General features: G+C 47.7%; 2 protein-coding genes across 4 annotated transcripts; one reads left to right on the top strand and one right to left on the bottom strand.

Annotated features, from left to right (window-relative positions):
• The first annotated feature begins 510 nt into the window (after window positions 1–510).
• b3gnt9 (UDP-GlcNAc:betaGal beta-1,3-N-acetylglucosaminyltransferase 9) lies at window positions 511–5,776 on the top strand. The gene is made up of 2 exons (XM_088614399.1): window positions 511–683; window positions 2,177–5,776. Exon 2 carries the CDS (start codon window positions 2,447–2,449, stop codon window positions 3,668–3,670), a length of 1,224 nt encoding a protein of 407 aa, XP_088470525.1. The 5' UTR covers window positions 511–683; window positions 2,177–2,446; the 3' UTR covers window positions 3,671–5,776.
• phaf1 (phagosome assembly factor 1) lies at window positions 4,101–17,992 on the bottom strand. 3 transcript variants are annotated; one of them, XM_088614397.1, is made up of 17 exons: window positions 17,893–17,973; window positions 17,157–17,271; window positions 15,366–15,448; window positions 15,031–15,114; window positions 14,633–14,676; window positions 14,218–14,297; window positions 13,812–13,906; window positions 13,188–13,285; window positions 11,857–11,969; window positions 10,813–10,946; window positions 10,227–10,310; window positions 9,727–9,809; window positions 9,588–9,631; window positions 9,252–9,301; window positions 8,522–8,580; window positions 7,898–7,970; window positions 4,101–6,497 (listed from the first exon to the last, which is right to left on the bottom strand). In XM_088614397.1, the coding sequence occupies exons 2-17, from the start codon at window positions 17,218–17,220 to the stop codon at window positions 6,405–6,407; spliced, it is 1,281 nt and encodes a 426-aa protein (XP_088470523.1). In that variant the 5' UTR covers window positions 17,221–17,271; window positions 17,893–17,973; the 3' UTR covers window positions 4,101–6,404. The 3 variants fall into 3 exon arrangements, with proteins under 3 accessions (XP_088470523.1, XP_088470524.1, XP_088470522.1); XM_088614398.1 differs by having other exon boundaries at window positions 13,188–13,252; window positions 17,157–17,992; XM_088614396.1 differs by having other exon boundaries at window positions 17,157–17,992.
• Between the last annotated feature and the right edge of the window lie 9 nt (window positions 17,993–18,001).

The following is an 18,001-nucleotide window of genomic DNA, read 5'->3' on the forward strand; positions in this document are numbered from 1 at the left end:
TGCAAACCGAAAACAAAATTGAAGCTAAGAACTGTCAAGTGCATTAAAATACAATTTCCAAATGGAATATGTTCTTTACACGGGCAACATCATCGAATTGGTATTGTTAGCTTTCTGACTAAGATCTTGAAATGCGTTTCACGGGACTAGGGGAAAAGTTTTATTCGCTTTAGTGGAAACGCGTTTCACGTCTGCCGTTCAAGAGGTTATGACGTTAAAACCTTATACGTCATTTTTTAAAGCAGTGCAGAAATCCCACTCGACATGTGTGCGATGTATCGTGCGTGTCGTGCAGGGCAGCACATTCTGCCTGGAGAGCAGGAGGCCGGGCCGGGCAGGTCCGCAGATGAGCGCGCTCCTGCGCCCGCCGGCTTCCGGTCTGCTGCGCTGGCATCTGGCTCCGGGGGCCGACTGGGAGTCACGTGAGCCCCGAAACATCTGCACTGGAGCCAAGCGCTTCAGCTGGGGAAGGGGGTGTGATTAAATAAAAAAAATCACGGTAGGTGTGGCGCAAGCCTAGTGTTCTGCTCATGTGTTAGGTTTCTCCAGAAACCAGCGACACCGTCTCAAGCAGTGCTGAGTGTGCTGCCTTGTTTGACTGCAGTGCCATTAATTGAAACCAGATGTTGGGCACAGTAGTGTGGAGTCGCACAGCTGCGTGGGCTGGTCGCCCTCTGAATGCGGTGAGTGTTAAACAGAGTTGACGACGCGTTAATTAGATGGCGAGGGTCGCTGATGATCGCGCGTTGGTCTGTCGAGCGGTCCAGCGAGAAAATTTGGGATTTTTCGATTCTGTGATTTTTCACAAACTTCTGCAGCAGCGCCTGAGAGCTCTAGTCGGCGTAAGCTGTTCTGTTGCAGAATTTTCCACTTTCCGACTTGCGCGTAGAAACTACTTTTTAAACCCTTTTGTTGGATTGCAGTAGCTCCTAAAACAGGCCGTTAACGGCCTCTCTCACTACCGACCCGCTGTCCTCCTTTCTGCGTTTCTTAGGCAGCTGAGCCATCCGTTCGTGTCGGGCCGTAAAACATATATAAACTATATAAACTCGGTTTCATCACCGTTAGAAACGAGTTTACAGAACCCCCAGTCTGATCAGAGGTCACTCGCCGATCATCTGTTTTGTTAACGGTTAGCTGGGAATTGGGAAGGTTAGCTTCTCTTAACATTTATCAGTTGGAACATTTTAAAGCCTTTGCTTTTTCACCACCCTCCTTCCAATCGTAACACGATTCCAATGCTAATTTTAATAAATTCGTGTTTGGAATGAGAAAATCTGGGAAGGGGCACCACTTCAGATGGAAACCAGCTATGATGATAGAACAACGTCTGCATGCTAAGCGATGTCCAAGTTTGGGGATCTGAGAGCTCGCTGTAATGTGATATAAACAGGAAATGCCACAAATGTCTCCATGAAGAAAAGCAGTCCAGTACCCACTGCATCCCAGCTCTTCTCCAGCCTGTCCACCCCAGCGCCTCTGTCCCCGGCTCTTCTCCAGCCTGTCCACCCCAGCGCCTCTGTCCCCGGCTCTTCTCCAGCCTGTCATCCCCAGCGCCTCTGTCCCCGGCTCTTCTCTAGCCTGTCCACTCCAGCGCCTCTGTCCCCAGCTCTTTTCCAGCCTGTGCTCCCCAGCGCCTCTGTCCCCAGCTCTTTTCCAGCCTGTCCACTGCAGCGCCTCTGTCCCTAGCCCTTCTCCAGCCTGTACACTCCAGCACTTCTGTCCACCCCAGCTCTCCTCCTGCACCTCTGAACTGACCCTCTGTCTCTTCGCACCCGTAGAAACAAATCATTCTGCAGGCCTCCTTTCGGCCGTAACAGTGACATTACACACTCTCCTTTGCAAAATCAGAGAGACCTGCAGTCTCAGATCCAGGCTTGTTGTGGTCAGTTCTCAGCACTAACATACCTTTCTCTTTCTCAACCAGCTCTGAAATATAAGAAAGGTTTAAAGGCACTAACTTTTAACTAGTCTTCTAAAGTCAAGAGCATTTTAAAAGAGCAGAATCAAGTCTGTCACACATGAGATCAAGAATGGATTTCAAGAAGCCAGATGTGTTTTTGGCTTCTTCATATAGTCTCCTACCCCAGTCATCTTTAAAAAAATTAAACCCCCTAGAGACTTATAGTTCCCCTTGCTTCTGTACTGTATATTAATTCTGTCTCTTCCCAAACAGCTGGAGTATGAAGGTTTGTGACCTCTCGCGGTGAGGCACAGCCTGCGCTGCCTTCCCCAATGCTGCAGCCCTGCGGTCCGAGAGAGCCGGGGACTACACAGTCCGTTCAGGGGCCCTGAGAGAGGAAGCAGGACTACAAATGCAGAGATGGCTCTGCGCATTTGACTGTTTGGCTTTTAGGACCAAGGTCCTACCTGTCAACAGGAGCCCTGTCTGACCATAACTAAGGTGCGTCAAAACCTCTGCTATAAACTCTCTCACCTGGCCACCATGAAAGTCCGGCTGAAGGGAGATGTGATCTGCACAGTCTTCCTTCTCCTTCTGTTTGGCATCGTCCTGTACTCCCAGTTTGACTTCACGGCAACCTGGGGAATTTGGCACCCTGCGAAGACGATGCCGAGCTCCAGGGCCCTGTTAGGCTCCCTGGCTGAAGGCCAGACAGCAGGCCGGGCTAGCCCTCCGCTTCCCGACAGACTGGAGTGCCAGCCCGCCGCAGAGGAGGAGAGGAGCACCGGCCCAACCGGGCCCGTGCTGCTCACCCGCCCTCCGTTTGACTTCCAGCTCTACTTGAGGAATAAGGACTGCAGGGACTTCCAGCTGCTGCTCAACCAGCCCGGAAAGTGCTCCGGCGACCCCTTCCTGCTCATTGCCGTCAAGACCCTGGCGGACGAGTTCGACAAGCGGCAGGTTGTCCGCCACACCTGGGGGAAGGAGGGCGTCTTGGGTGGGGCCGTGGTCAGGACCGTCTTCCTGCTGGGTGTCCCCAAGAACCGGACGGCCCTCCCGCTGTGGGAACGCCTGCTGCAGTACGAGAGCCGCGTGTTCCGAGACATCCTGCTGTGGGACTTTGCGGACACCTTCTTCAACCTCACGCTGAAGGAGATTCACTTCCTCAAGTGGGTGGATGCCTTCTGCCCCAACGTGAAGTTCATCTTCAAGGGCGACGCGGACGTGTACGTCAACGTGGACAACATCGTGGAGCTCCTGCGGGACACGGAGGCCACCCAGGACGTCTTCATTGGGGACATTATCTACCACGCCCAGCCCATACGCTCCAAAACCAGCAAGTACTTCATCCCCGAGATCATTTACGGCCAGGGTGTCTACCCAGCGTACGCCGGAGGAGGAGGCTTCGTCATGTCTGGATTCACGGCCCGGAGGCTCTACAGGGCCTGCAAGGAGGTGGAGCTGTTCCCCATCGACGACGTGTTCATGGGGATGTGCCTGCTGCGGATCGGCCTGAAGCCGGAGCCCCACAGGGGCTTCCGCACGTTCGGCATCGTGAAGCCCTCGGCCGCCCCCCACCTCCAAGTGTTCGACCCCTGCTTCTACAGGGACCTGATGGTGGTCCACAGCCTCACTGTGCCGCAGATCTGGCTCATGTGGAACCTGCTGCACGACCCAGAGCTTCAGTGCAGCGCCAGGGTGGCTCCCAACGGGCCGTTCAGGTGGCAAAGGAAGATGAGGACCCCCAGGCCAGGGGGCTCCACATGAGGACACACAATGCAGAAGGCCAGGGAACTCCAGCTTCTTCTAATTGGTGATCAGTTTTCAGTGGCATGGCTGCAAAGCCACAGTACAACGAGTATAGAGACATTTTTAAATCAATGCAAGAGAGACAGATTTTAACAAAATAATTATTCTGTTTCACAAATGCCTTAACAGTTAACACTTTCACAATCAATGTCAGTAACTAAGAAGCAATTGTTAATTGTCAATTGTTCATTAATGACCGTGGATCTGGTGCTTGGTTTATTTTATAGGTGATTGTTACCACTACATTTTATTTTACTTAGATCTTACTAAATTTCCTTAAATTAACAGCAATAAAAACAAGCAAAGGGTTTTTAAACTATTGCCAAGATGCCCATATACAGTTGAATAACAAATTTCCACTTAAAAAGAATTCCAACATTACTTCATGTTTTGGGTTTTGTCTTCACATTTATTACATCCAACGTTGCGTTTATCAGCTGCAGCTTGCAGTGGGCCGTTGGGATACAAGCGAAGCGGGCGCTCTTGATAAAGACACGAGCTGCGACGTGGCCGAGACCTGGTGGGCACACGTCAGGACCTGCGGGTGTGTTTATTGCTGCGCCAGTGGCGGTGATCGCTGTCCCACTGGGCTGCAATTTTTAAATAATTCTGACAGGATCAGCAGAATGAATTAGTGCTCATTCAGCAAGCCTTAAATACAAACGCCACATTCCTTAATATATGTTCACAATCCTTAATAAGGATATCCCTTCTCTGAAATAGGTGAGGGTAGCAAATCCCCAAGTATTCCCCAAATGTAAAAATGCATACTATTGTGAACATAGCATTCACATCAATATTGCACTTGAGATACACCTGTGCTCCCACCAAGCCTTTCATTTCCAAGTACAATCCAAGGACTCCAGTCCTTAGACAGACATTGTTGAGATGCAGAAGAGGAGGAAAGCAGCCACAGCTCAGCTCCTGGTAGGACAGGGCACCGCCGTGTCTAAAAGTCACTGAAATGGGTCGTTCATTCCCAGCAGAGTTCATTCACCCGGGCATCCTTAAAACCCACACACACTCAAGCCCTCCAGGTGTGGCTGAACAGGCAGGTATCACAGCACGCTTCAGCACCTCCTCTTCAGATTTTATTTCACTTAGTCTGTTCTTTTTCTTCTGAGCACAAATAAACTATTACTTACAACCCGACATGTTAACATTTCAAAATACATGCTCTTAATGCATTTTAATCTGAATAAAAAATTAAAACAGGCTATGCAAGAAAGTAAGAGGCACAAATGTCTTGCGGCAAGCACTGATACAAGGAAAACAGCACAGGTTTCAATTAGAACAACAAAATGTAACAGCAAAGAACAGTCAGGTAAACTTGTGTCACACTACAACTGCAAGGTCTGAGTTCAAAACAGCTTAGAATATCAGAGCAGGAGGGAAGACCACATGGTTATTCATACAAATAACACTCATCACAAATTTGCAAATACTGTACTGGTTCTGAGTCGATTCCAGATGTATTTGATGTTTGTGTACTTCAGTGAAACAATGCAGGCCTACATTGTACAGTTCATTAAAATTACAAAAAATGCTGTATTTACAAATCTGTACACGCATTTAAAAACGCAATCGTGGCTGCGCGTAGTTCATATTAGATGCTACTATTTATTCAATTTAAAATGAGATGAAAGTTTTTGTCATTTAAAACAAATGAGGTGGTGATAACTGTTAAAAAATGAGAGAGATAAATGACTATGATACTAGCTAGCAGAGGGGGGGTAGAATAAAAGAAAATCCTACTAGAAGGACAGAAAGAAAACATTCTTAATGTTTTAAAACAAATGTTCATTCCCATTGGGGTCAGAGCCAAGTGGGATAAGAGATGAAGCATCTTTGGCTAAAAGTTTGGCATTAAAAAAAAAAAGTTCAAAGTAAACCGTACAGCGGCAGTGACACTGCCCAGGGTATTACTGTACACAGCGAGCTCACACCTGCCACACCCCCTCTCTGAAAAAACCAAGAAACAGATTCTCCTCGGTGAACGGCAGACAGTTCTCAAGTAATGGTGTATTTAGTGCAAATGTTAAAACCAAAGTTTTGTTGTTTTTTTTTTAAAAAAGAATGCATGCTACAGCTTGAATTAAAAAAATGCCTGTGAAGAGCAGACCCTCTCTGGTGTGTAGACTCAGCTGGTCCCTGGAGGACTACGGAGCCGGCTGAGCTTTGTGTGAAGTGCGGTGCCTCGTGCTCAGGAAGTCACGCACACACACTGCTCATCTACACCCCCAGACAGGCCGGCAGGATCGCCGCGGCGCAGTGCAGCGCATTTGTGCTTGTATCTCCCTCAGCTCTCTTTCTCCACCTTCACGAGAACTGTTCAGTATGTGCAACTTACGTGCGAATGTATGCCTGCGTCTCTCTGTCTTTTTTTCCCTTGTGGACATGTTCGGAAATCTGTGCTGCGGGGATTTGCGTGTTAACGAGACAACAGGAGGCACCATGGACAGATGGCTCCCCACCCCAACCTCTGCCCGACTCCCCCCAGAGGGCGAGAGGTGTTGGGGAGGGGGGAGAAACGTTACCATCGGACTCTGCCAGGCGCCCGTCACAAAGGCGGCAATGAAAAGTGAGAGGACTCGTGTCATGCTTTCTCATATGATAGTGGCAGCAATTGAAGGCACGCTGTACTGCTCTAGATCTGTAGTGCTCCAGGTGGATGGCAGTGTTGCTGCAGCTCTCAGTGGGCCAGGGGCTCTGCGGCCCGGGCGTGGCTGCTGGGCTTGCATGGGCCGTACAGGGTCACAGACGCTATGTGGTTGTTTTGCATGACCTGGAAAAAAAAACAGGAAGGGCACTGTTACTGGTCACAGACTGGTGCTGCACGTACACTGGCCTTAAACCTCAACTGTCAAGGTGTTCCCACAATACACCTGTGCCCACGGCACAGACACGAGATAGCTGCGCGAATGTATGCATCAGGCCCTGCATGACGCACAATCCAAAATGTCCAATGCACAGCTGCATAACAATGGCTGCAGCATTAACACCACTATCTGGCCTCAATGAGAAGCTAAGGCTGGGCCTGGTCAGTGCTGGGATGGGTGAAGGAAAACCAGGATTCTGCTTTCAGGGGAGTTATTAAGTAGCCTGTATGGTGATGGGAGATACTGTGCATAAGGGTTACTGGTCTTTGGAGGAGATCCCGACAACATGCTTATTAGATGTTACGGGGCACTATTTGTAGGAGTAGAGGTGCTAACCCCCATATACATGCTAAACTCCACTTTGGACTCCCCCTTAGTTCAACTGGTGAAGCATGGTATTACTCCTCCACCTGAACTGTTCTTCAGTGGGCTGCCGGTGCAGAATGGCTACTCCCATCACCCTGGTGGGTGTTACTCTTCAGTGGTGGATGTGAAGCACTATAAATGCAAGAAGTTTTTATTGATTGGGAATATTTAGCTGACTGTGCATTGAGATACAGGTGTCAGATATAGCTGATCACATAAGGTACACTGAAATAGCAGCCATATCACTCTGCAACTCACAACTGGCAACCCACTGAAGCTAAGCAGGTGTGAGCCTGGTCAGTACCTGGATGAGAGACCTCCGGGGAAAAACTGAGGTTGCTGCTGGAAAAGGTGTTAGTGGGGCCAGCAGGGGGCGCTCACCCTGTGGTCCATGTGGGTCCTAATGCCCCAGTATAGTGACAGGGACACTATACTGTAAACAGGCGCTGTCCTTCGGATGAAACATAAAACCGTTTCTCGAAAAGAGTAGGACTTGAAAAGACTACTCTTGTCCTGGCCAAATTTTCCATTGGCTCTTACCAATCTCCTAATAATCCTCATCTATGAACTGGCTTCATCACTCTACTCTCTTCCCCACGGAGAGCTGATGTGTGGTGAGCGTTCTGGCTACTGTCGCATCATCCAAGTGGGGCTGCACATTGGTGGTGGTGGAGGGGATCCCCATTAAAGCATGTAAAGTACTTTTGAGTGGAGTGTCCAGAAAAGCGCTATATAAGTGTATTTATTTATACTGCCTCCAATAGTCAGTGATAATAATAATAATAATTATTATCACTGACTATTGGAGGCAGACGCTGGCAGCGCTACAGAAAACTGAAATGTTGTCAATCGTCTCTGTGTCTGGTTTCTCCTTCAAAACCCCAAAAACAGAGATTTACAGCTCCACCCTTCCAGTGCTTTACTCCTGATTTTCACGTACCTCGAAAATCATTCTCTGAAGTCCGAAGCAAAATGTGGATCCAAATGGGTTGGTGTTGTTTGCAGAAGATGACCTGCAGAATAATGGTAACTGTGAAGAGTCACATACAATGAGCTGATCCCTTCCACAGCAGCACAAGGGTCAGTGTGACAGTTCCCAAGCTTGCCCTTGTTCACACTGCTCAGCCTCCCCACACCCAGTACCCCTCTCTGTCCTGCCCCAGGCTTCTCTCGCTTCAAACACAGAACAATCACATTTCAAATTTTAACCTACACAAGTCTCTTCTAAAGTTTCTCTTCAGTCAGGACATTTCACATCAGTGCCTTTTTAGATCCTGGAAATTATTATTCTAATTCCATACAGTCAAAAAAAGGCCCCGACTAGCTCTGTTGGTAGAGCATGAGACTCTAATCTCAGGGTAGTGGGTTCGTGTCCCACGTTGGGCACCAGGTCCTCCATGTTGGAGGCTGGGCACAAGGCTAACAACCCTGTCCCGTAAAAAACTGATGTTACAGTAACAGCGGAAGGCATAACGGGCAAACATCCATCCATACAGTCAAAGACATCCCCAGACTCACGATACAGTACATCAGAGCTCCTTCCCAGCTGGAGTCGGTTTCTCACCTGTGAAGAACCACTGGCTTTTCCACTGGGTGACCGAGAAAATCCTGAATCTGGTCCCACTAGAACAGAGGACAAGAGAGGACACCCAATTTATCATGGGGGATACATTTACGGGAACTGATGCAGTACGGGAGCTTTTTCTACAACTCCCTTATTTTATCCACTCATTTACTTACAGAAGTAATGGCAAAATCTAGAACAGGCAAAGGAGACATTCTATATGACATCCGACAGGCCACGACCTTCATCAGAGCCCAGCACACTGTCAGGAAAGGCAGCTGTGCACATGTTCCCACCCCAGCAGGCTTTCAAAATCAAACGGAGAAAACTGAAGACAACCTGGTGCAGGTGCGTTCAGTCTGTATTGAAATACAACCCTGTCAGGTCAAAGCTCATGTCCTGTGTGACTGCAGCTCAGCTCACAGGCTGAGGAGCTAATCTAGGCAGATCTGAGACAGGAGAAGACAAGAGCATTCTTGTGGGTGTAACACCAGTCCATCACAGATAACCCTTAGCCCTCGAGCCACTTCGTACTAAAGCACTGTGTTGTAAAATCTGTTTCAGGATGCACTGTTAAAGATAAGAAATGCAGATCTGGGAGAAGGGTAAGAGAATAAAACTTCACTAGGACATTGGATTGCTGTCTTTTTATATGTGTGGAACTCCTGCTCAGCATGAAAAGCAGAGATGGGCAGGGCAGGTGTGGTCTTGGCCTTTCGGCATGCCTCACCTTGCTGTAGGATGTTAAAGTGCAGTCTTCAGTCTGAGAGTTGGCATGTTCTGCAAAAGAAAAATCAAGATCTTATTTGAGAAGATACTGCTCAGTGAGGGGGCAGCCTGTGAGCAGACAGGTAATTAGAACAGGCTGACAACCAGTAACACAAGAGTCAAAGCACTGACTTCACTGATTAGATGAGAAAAGTATTTAAGATACCACTACTGACCAAAACAGCTGAGGCAGCTAATTATGTGGGTTTTTTTTCATCTGTGAAAATGAGAAAAGACAGGAACAGCTGAAAGAGAGGGGAGTAGAGGAAACAGACAGGGAAGCTGAGAGAACACTGACCTTTTTTGATAACAAGGGGGATCCTGAAATCACATCGATGATAACTAAAGAGAAATAAAGAAACAAACACATCATTACACCAAGTCATGTTCAATATTAACCTTTTTAAACTTGAGTAGTCATCTAAAGAGAGACTCACATATTGAAATTATAATGACCGGGGTAATTTGTGTGAAGAACAAACTTCTTCACCAGGTGAGTAGTGGCATCGAACAGAATATCCTGCAACAGAAAAACAGAAAAGGAGATGTGACATTTTGAACTAGGATCTGCAGAACCCTTACCCAAAACAAACCAAGCGCCTTACACCCTAGCCCAAAGACTAACACTAACCAAAGCTGAGTCCTAACCTACACCTAGCACCTTGCCCCTAACTGCATTTGAACACTAGCCTTTCCATGAAATTAAGCCTAACACTGAACCATAACCAACTCCTTAACCATTACCATTAGCCTAAACCCATCACAAATCCAGACTAGTCCTACCCTAATGCACAAATGCACAGCCCATGCCCCAAAATGTAGCCCTAACCCATAAGTAAAAGTAACCACAGCTCAGCAGACCTGCGTCTGCTTTCTGAAAGTGTTACAGTTCTCATTGAGTAGCTGAACGCCCAGCCCAGCGACAGGAAGGCCGTACCACTCCCAGTGTGAAGTAATTGAAGAAGTAGTCATTGCATTTGGAGGGAACCTGCTTATGTGGAGAGGGAGAGTGAATCTTCATCTGGAACAGAGACAGAGAGGCACAGAATTAGAACCAGAGTGCAAAACCCGAGTGTCCCAGCCCCAGTAATGGCGACTAGAGCAGGAAGCTCAAGCCAGTGTGTGAGAAATCCTCTCTCTATGAATGAGTATTTGTCAGTCTGTGCTGAGCCCCTCCAGGTCAGCCAAGCAGCTCTGGCACGAGCCTCACAGTCAACCGTTGGGGTGCCAACGTACGGTAGAGGAGAGCAGATGAGATCTTGAGAAAGAGCTGATGGGGATCCCTTCCGCTCACAGGTTGGGGACCTCAACAGTAAACTGGGGAGCTGTACCCACAGGCCCCACATCAGTAACTTGAGTCTGGAGATGGGTCAGAGGCAGCCGTGCCAGAGATAAGCTGTGCTGGGGTTTCCGACAGTGAAACGGGCTGAAACCCCTCCAGCAGCTCAGACACCGACAGAGCGGAGAGTGAAGCCGCAGGGAGGAGATGATGGGGCGGTAGAGAGAGAGAGAGAAGGGCGCACCTTGTCCTCCGACTTGTAGAAGACCTTGTGAGGGGACCCCAGGGCGCTCAGCACGTCCTGGCAGGAGTCTCCGAAGAAGATGTTCCGCTCCAGGACCCGCACCTTGGCATCGGCCATCACGCCCGGCCCACAGCCTGCCGGGGAGACACGGACTCGCGCTGAGTGCTGAGCGCTGGCAGGAGCCACCCCAACCCCAGCCCGGCCCGGCCCTGCCCGGCTACTTCTGCCTCAGACACAGACCAGACAAGGGCTGTGCAACTGCGGAAGATCTCGGGATTCAGCTTGATTTAGCAGGACGCTCTCTGAGGATCGGCTCTTCCTGTAAAAATCCTCTGAAACATCACGTAGTTAACTGGCTTCTTTTAAAAATCACAATCACTAGAGCAGAGAAGAGAAAGAGACCCCAGCATACAAGTGCAAACATGATCAAGGTTTTTAACAGGTGAAGCCCCATGACCAGAGGTACAGTCTATGACATGTCTGTCTTTACGAATCTTTACTAATCACTCAAAAGCTGTGGTTCATAACCCGGGGCACACCCCCACATTGGGGGCACAAAAAGCCCTTTCTGGGGGTGACAGACTTGACGGATTTTTTTAAAAGGTAAATCACTGAAAACACAAATAAATCACAGGCTAGTTAATACAACTACTTTGTTTCACCATACCGAAGTATTTTAAGGTCATCTTAAAAAAGTGTGTAATTATTCATGGATTCTAAATTGTAGTGCAACATTCAAATACATATAAAATTCTACTGCTTTCATTCTATAGTTATGATGTATCTCAGGTTTAAAGAAGTGACCTTGATCAGCAGTGCAAAAAAAGATTTTGAAAACTTAAGAGCAAAAGTTAACCACCACCACTCTTAAGCCTTCTGTTCAACCTGAAATTGCCTCGTGTTCGTTAACTTCTCTGTGAACAGGTATGGTCTCAGCGATCTGTACCACAGCCAGCCAGCGAAGGGCAGGGGAGGGCAGACAAAAGCAGACAGGAACCAGACGGTTTATTGCTGACAGCCCAGCCAGGACCAGGAGAGCCGTACCTGCAGTGAGGAGGCGGAGTCTCAAACCCAGCGGCCCCGCCCGGTCCCTCAGCACATCCACACACTCTGCGTACACGTTCCCAAGGTAACAGGCCAGAGGCATCACTGGGGCCCTGGAACAGAACACACAGATGTAAATCAGCTCTGTAAACACACACACAAACGCCCTGCGCAGATATGAAAATTCAGCCTCACAGAGAAAAGTTTCCAGCCCTGACCACGAGTGACCTCCTGCGACATTTGGCTTTATATCTCACTTTCTGTAATCTTATACTCAAGCAGCACCTCTTAACTGCTTAAAGCTGAAACAAGACTGTGAAGATTCCTGCTTACAAGTTTCCAGTTAAGGAAAAACACAAGGAGGGCTCCTCCAGGATCAAGCTTAAGCTCCCCTGTTGAATAAATAAGCAGGTATCAAAAACATGATGTAATATGATGAATAAACAGGTACAAACCTCCATGGAGTAACAGACTGACAGCTACAAATCTCCACTGACTGTAAATTTCTAAAATCACACGTCTGTCTTGCTAGGAAACAAAGTTTGCACCTTGATTTATGCACTACGATTGTGCAAGACTTTGTCTGCAGGTGTTAATGCACTGCAAGGCGAAAGGCGTTTGGCTTTCTTTATAAAAACCCAGGTGTTTAAGAACAGGACTAGTTCCCAGACAAATCCCCGAGGCTCAGGGCTTCATAAAGAAATCTTCACAGTCTCATCACCTCCTAGACGTGCTCTCTAGAGGGTACTGGTCAGCAGCTGGTCTGGTAAGACTGGAGCTGAGAGGTTGTCAGAGCTTTTCTCAGTCAGAAGCGTTATTCCATATGTGCTCCAGCACATGATTACAAACACGTGACACATGCAGCATGTAGCCTCCGACGCGCTGCATCCCCAAACACATACAAAGCCAAAGTGCACGCAGCGCGAGATACTGCAGTTCACAAGCACCCAAGCGCACGAGATGCTGGCTTTCGCTTTCAAGGATACTGGCACGATCACATTGCATCATTTTCAAAGCAACCGCCCTTCTCTCAGCTAAATAACATGGCTTCCTAAAATTGAGATGTTTTACTTGGAACATATTTTTACCTATTACATTAAAAAACAGAACATTGAGACTATTTCTGAGCCCAGGTGCTGCTATCGAAATGCATTTAAATCACACCATCACAGAAGCAAAAGCTGCTCTCCTTCCAGCTGCTCAGACACACGGCGCTACTCTGCCTGTGCCTGGCCTCAGCGGAGGAGGAAATGCACACCTGACCCTGCAGCGACAGGTGCTCAGGTGTGCATCACCTGAAAGCACCTGCTCCCACAGCCACACGCTCTTACTTGGTGTCCTGCAGGCTGTTCCCCGTGTAGATGTGCATGCGTTTCACTGTGGCACCGTGAGGGATCTGCAGGGAGGCCAAGCCATGGGCAAAATTAGGCTGTTAAAAGCAAAATAACTATGGCTAGGTGGGTATGTGCGTGTCAGATTTTTCACCGACACACACCCACCCGTTTCCATGCACTAAATGTACAGAAGACAGGGGGACGCCCTTCTCAGGAACTGCTGGGATAGCAGGTTTTAACAAAAGAAACAGACATCAAAATATTAATCAAACTTTTCTTCCCTTGATTAAAAAACAAAATAGATGGAATGATTCCATCTGCTGCTACGCAAACATACAATGTGCTTTCCTGAAAAAGAGCACCAAGAATCTTTAGGCACATACTATGGCCAATAAATGAAATAAGAGCATCCAGTTTTAACTGCTGGTGCAGGGATGATTGGCTTAGACTAGAGTTTTGAGATTGTGCTGGTGCTGTATACAGCTGTGACGATCCATTTCCTTTACATAACTCAGTAGGACCACCCGTGCGGCTCTGATGTCCAAAAAACATTTACAAAACCACAGAACCAGGACCGGCCCCGTCCAACCTGTCCTGGGCTGTACCGAGCTGCAGCCTCACCTCATACTTCGGAGCTTCACTCCAGGCATCCAGCTGGAAGCAGAAGGACAGTCCTCGGAAGTTCAGGTGGAAGAGCTGCTCGGCCGCATTGTAAACTGAGAAACAGCAAACGCCACTGAGCTGCCATTCCGGAAGGAGGAAATTGTCATAGAAATCAAGGCGCCACCAGCTAATGTCTGCTGTGCTCGACCTCTAACCCCAATTCCAGTGTCCCCCACCCCCCAACAACACCACCTCCAGACTGAAACAGTCATGTTTACTGCAAGTCCTGAACAAAGCATTAACCTATGGCTGTACTGACAGACGACTAAAAAAATCTATTTTCAAAATGCTCAGCAGTCTGCAGCACACAAAGGGGTTTTAAGTCTGGACAGCGACAGAAAGAAGAAAACAGCCCTCCTCCTACCTCCTGGGTGGGTTGCGCCGAAGGACTGGTCGATCTGCTCGATGGTGGGCGCGATGGCCTGAGAGTTGAAATGGACGCCACTGAAGGGAGAGAGAGGAGCACAGAGTCCATCAGGATCGCCACCGAGACGGCCACAGTGACAGAGCAGCGCGCCGGGGGAGTCACAGCTGAAGGGGACGGGCTGGCGGCACAGGTACAGCTAAATAACAGCTCAGGACTCTGCAGGTGCTTGTGAAAGCAAAACCATTTACCTCCTGAGAACGCTGCCAGTTCCATCTGAAATACAGGTTTACTGCTTGACAAACCAGTAATCGCTACAGATGAACCAATCTGAGAATCACTGGCACCTTCCTGACTCGCAAACTGCAGTCTCTGAACCAGCGCGTGACACAATCAGAGAGACGAACGGACTCACCAGTACTTCAGCTTCACTTTACTCAAGTCGTAGACTTCAATTACCTGACAAAACAGAGTCACTGGATTACAAATGTAAACAGACTACCACTTAAAAAACATACACAGCAAACCACAAACGTTGCAAACGTTGCAAAGGGAAAGGCACCATGCTATTTTATTAAGAAAACAGGAAATCTGTTGATTTAAAACATTAAGCAGAATTAGTCATTCAGAGGTACAGAAATGTTTCAAAACAAATTTTTCAAACAATACCAAGAAACTTTAGAACCCAGGACAGGTGTTTTAAATTCAGACCTAAGTAAATGTCTAAGTCAGCAAGCAGAAAGGATGAAAAATCAAGCCCCAGGACACACCGAGGCAAGCGAGCAGACAGACCCAGAAAACCCCCCCTCTCACCTTCAGCCTCTGGTTCCAAGCATCAAACAGCAGTTTAATTCCATCCTGAGTTAAGTTAAGTATGAGGTCATGGTTCAGAGGAGTCTGGAATTGCAATAGGAAGAAACCGAATCATTAATTTCAGCACTGAGTTATGCATCACCAAAATTAAACACTCCTGAGAATACTGCTATTAGCTTCTTCTAACAGTTGGTCAAGAGATGTGTCACATCTAATTAGGCTTGTCTTTTGTAGCATAAAAACCAATCCAGCAGTAGAAGGCTGCAAGCACTTGTCTGTTTTAGATTATTATTATTCATCACTTGCGCGCCAAGGTGCCTGCTCCCTGTACCCACCTGTTCGCTGTAGAGAACCTGAACATTCTTGATGATCCGGCAGTGCTTCTGCAGAATAGCAATGGCCTGGGCCAACGGCATGCCTGCAACACACACAGCAGGAGTTTCTCTGTGATCTCCTCCCAGTCTCAGTGCAACACCTCCCCCACCCCCTTCCAGCAGACCAGCAGGTGCCTCCTGAAACCCCACAGTCCCATCAGCTGCATGTCCTTTGCCCACTCACAAATCCTGATCAGAAGAACAGCACCCTAGCAATAAATCCCAGCTTGAAGCAGCAGGCACACCAGAGCAAGCAGACCTAGCCGCATTCTTGTCACGCCAGGCACCCACACAGCTGGACCACTGAGCACAGGGACGTCTCTGTCTTTCCCTTAACAAAACTACACAACGCAGTCCCACTGGGGAGCGACAGAATGAAGGAGAGCCTCTGTTACGCTCACAAATACACAAAGATGAGGAAACAGCTACACCACAGTCCTCCATCTCCATTCCATTGCCTTCTGGAAAGCTGATGTCTCTGCGATGAATCCTCCATGCTCGGTCTCACTGGGATGTGAGTGAGAAAATTAAGGGGTCCTGGGACAGAAGTGTGGGGGACCCCCTGTTGGGCACAGGGAACTCCAACAGTGCATGAGCTTGGGGGATATCCAACCCAGGCTAAACAAGCTTGTATATTAATCATGCACCATTTCTCATTAATGTTGGTGCTGTTGTCACTATGTGTCCAGTCCTTAAACAACTGGAACACTCACACACTGAAGGAGAAACCTCAGGAGAGATTTCACCTAAGGTGTTTTGTGCATCTAGTAAGAAGGGCTCCAGAACCAGCTGCATGATGTTCATGCTGATCTGTACGGTTCTAGCTACAGAAGCTGTGCCTCCTGGTCTCTCCTAGCTGCAGCGTTATTCCTGTGATACAGGTGTGAGAGTTTCGAAACGGGGGGAATGTAATCAGGAAATTGAGCATAGGGTGCGCACCCATTTGGGAACACAGCAGATCACCGGTGTTTCTTACACAGCTGGTCTCTCAAGATTGCATTCTCCTGTACACACGGCCACTCCAGAAATTAACAACCAATAGCCCAGGCCTTTACATACAAACCTATATACAGTCTGTTCTTGCATCCTAGCACAGATGTAAGTTACATTTATTTTCACACCATTCAACATGAAACTGGCCTTGGAAATAAATCAATTATAGAACAGTATCAAGTTAGCACAAGAGCTTTTTTCCTATTGATTTAAACAACGACAGTCAATTTTATTACACAAGAGTGTTTGTAAACTTCAGTCCCAGATAAGTATACAATTGGGCAAACAATATTTACACCTGGAGCCCCAGTGCAGCAGGTTCTGCAGGACACAATCAAATCACCGGTTTCCACAGCTACGGAACAATTCATTGTGATCAATTAAACAGGTGATTTGTTAAATGAAGTAATTCAGGACTAACGTCTAAGTACTCTTCGACCACGAAAGACAAGAGGTCTCTTAATTGCACAGATCAATTGTTCGACTGCAACAAGTGATTGCCTCCAGGTGTGAGCAATTTTTAATTAAAGCCAGGTGAGCTCTTACAACAAGATCCTCGTGACTAGTCCCATATACAGCCCCCCCCCCACAACAGATACTCGTGTGCAAGTGGCGGCGTGATAACAGAACCCACGGACCATTGGAGGGTAGCTACTGGGCTAGGTTCGGCTAGGTAGTCTGCAGTTCTGAAGTAATAAGAATGTTTTAGAAATCCTGAGCTGTACATTGGTCGTCACAACAACATCTCGGAGCGCTTACCTAGCGCGAATTCCCATTGTTCATTTCCCAGGGATCTCTCAGGAACGACTTCCAGATCCAGCATTGGCGAGGGGGCAGCTGGGGTATCGGTCCGGCTCGCCACCTTTGTACGATCCTGGGATTTCGAGAGTGCTCGAGAAAGCTTTCGCTTAAATCAACAGCTTTCTTTTACGCGTGAGATTAAAATAAAACGCCAAGGATCTCCAAAGATGTAGATTCGGAATGTAGGTCGCGGTTTTTTTTAAAACAATGCAAAGTGTTCTCTTCTTTTTAGGTTAGTAAAATTCAAATGTTTACTTGGGACAGAGAACGTAAATGGGTTTTAATCTATTTATGTAGTGCTACAGTACAGTGATGTTCACGGACTATTTTAGAAGAGTTCGGTATGTTACGAAATAGCTGTTTGTTCTCAGTCTTGCGTACCGGCAGTGCCCTGTTGTTAAACAAACATACTGGGAGAGCCGGGCTGACACGACGCTCTCCAGTTAAGACTACACCCGTTTCCAGTACCCTTACCCTGGGCATAAAGTCACATTCAATCGTTCTTCTGTAATAAATAAATAAAAAATCTTTCAATTCTATACAAGTACTGCTCTCTTCTGGCACAACACAAAGTAAAAGCAAAAATGACCTACAGCTATATATAATAAATATTTTTTTTTCTTTCCGGTGTATGTGAGTTATGTACAACGTTAACTTTTAAAATCCTGCTCCAGCAATCCCGGGCTGTGCTGACCTGTTACAGCAGATTTCCTTGCTCGGCTCTTTCTTTGCGCTGGTAAAACAACAACAGCAACTTCCATTAGCGGCAGCGCGATCAGCTGATGCCTTAACTTCCGGCGGCA

Source organism: Lepisosteus platostomus, chromosome 20, assembly GCF_059453375.1.
Source record: "Lepisosteus platostomus isolate fLepPlt1 chromosome 20, fLepPlt1.hap1, whole genome shotgun sequence".
NCBI lineage: Eukaryota > Metazoa > Chordata > Actinopteri > Semionotiformes > Lepisosteidae > Lepisosteus > Lepisosteus platostomus.

Coding starts and splice junctions, on each gene's coding strand:
- b3gnt9 (XM_088614399.1), top strand. CDS start 2,447: ATGAAAGTCCGGCTGAAGGGAGATGTGATCTGCACAGTCTTCCTTCTC.
- phaf1 (XM_088614396.1), bottom strand. CDS start 17,220: ATGCTGGATCTGGAAGTCGTTCCTGAGAGATCCCTGGGAAATGAACAA. Junction 15,449..17,156: donor ACAATGGGAATTCGCGCTAG/GTAAGCGCTCCG, acceptor TGTGTGTTGCAG/GCATGCCGTTGGCCCAGGCC. Junction 10,947..11,856: donor ACTCCGCCTCCTCACTGCAG/GTACGGCTCTCC, acceptor TCTCCCCGGCAG/GCTGTGGGCCGGGCGTGATG.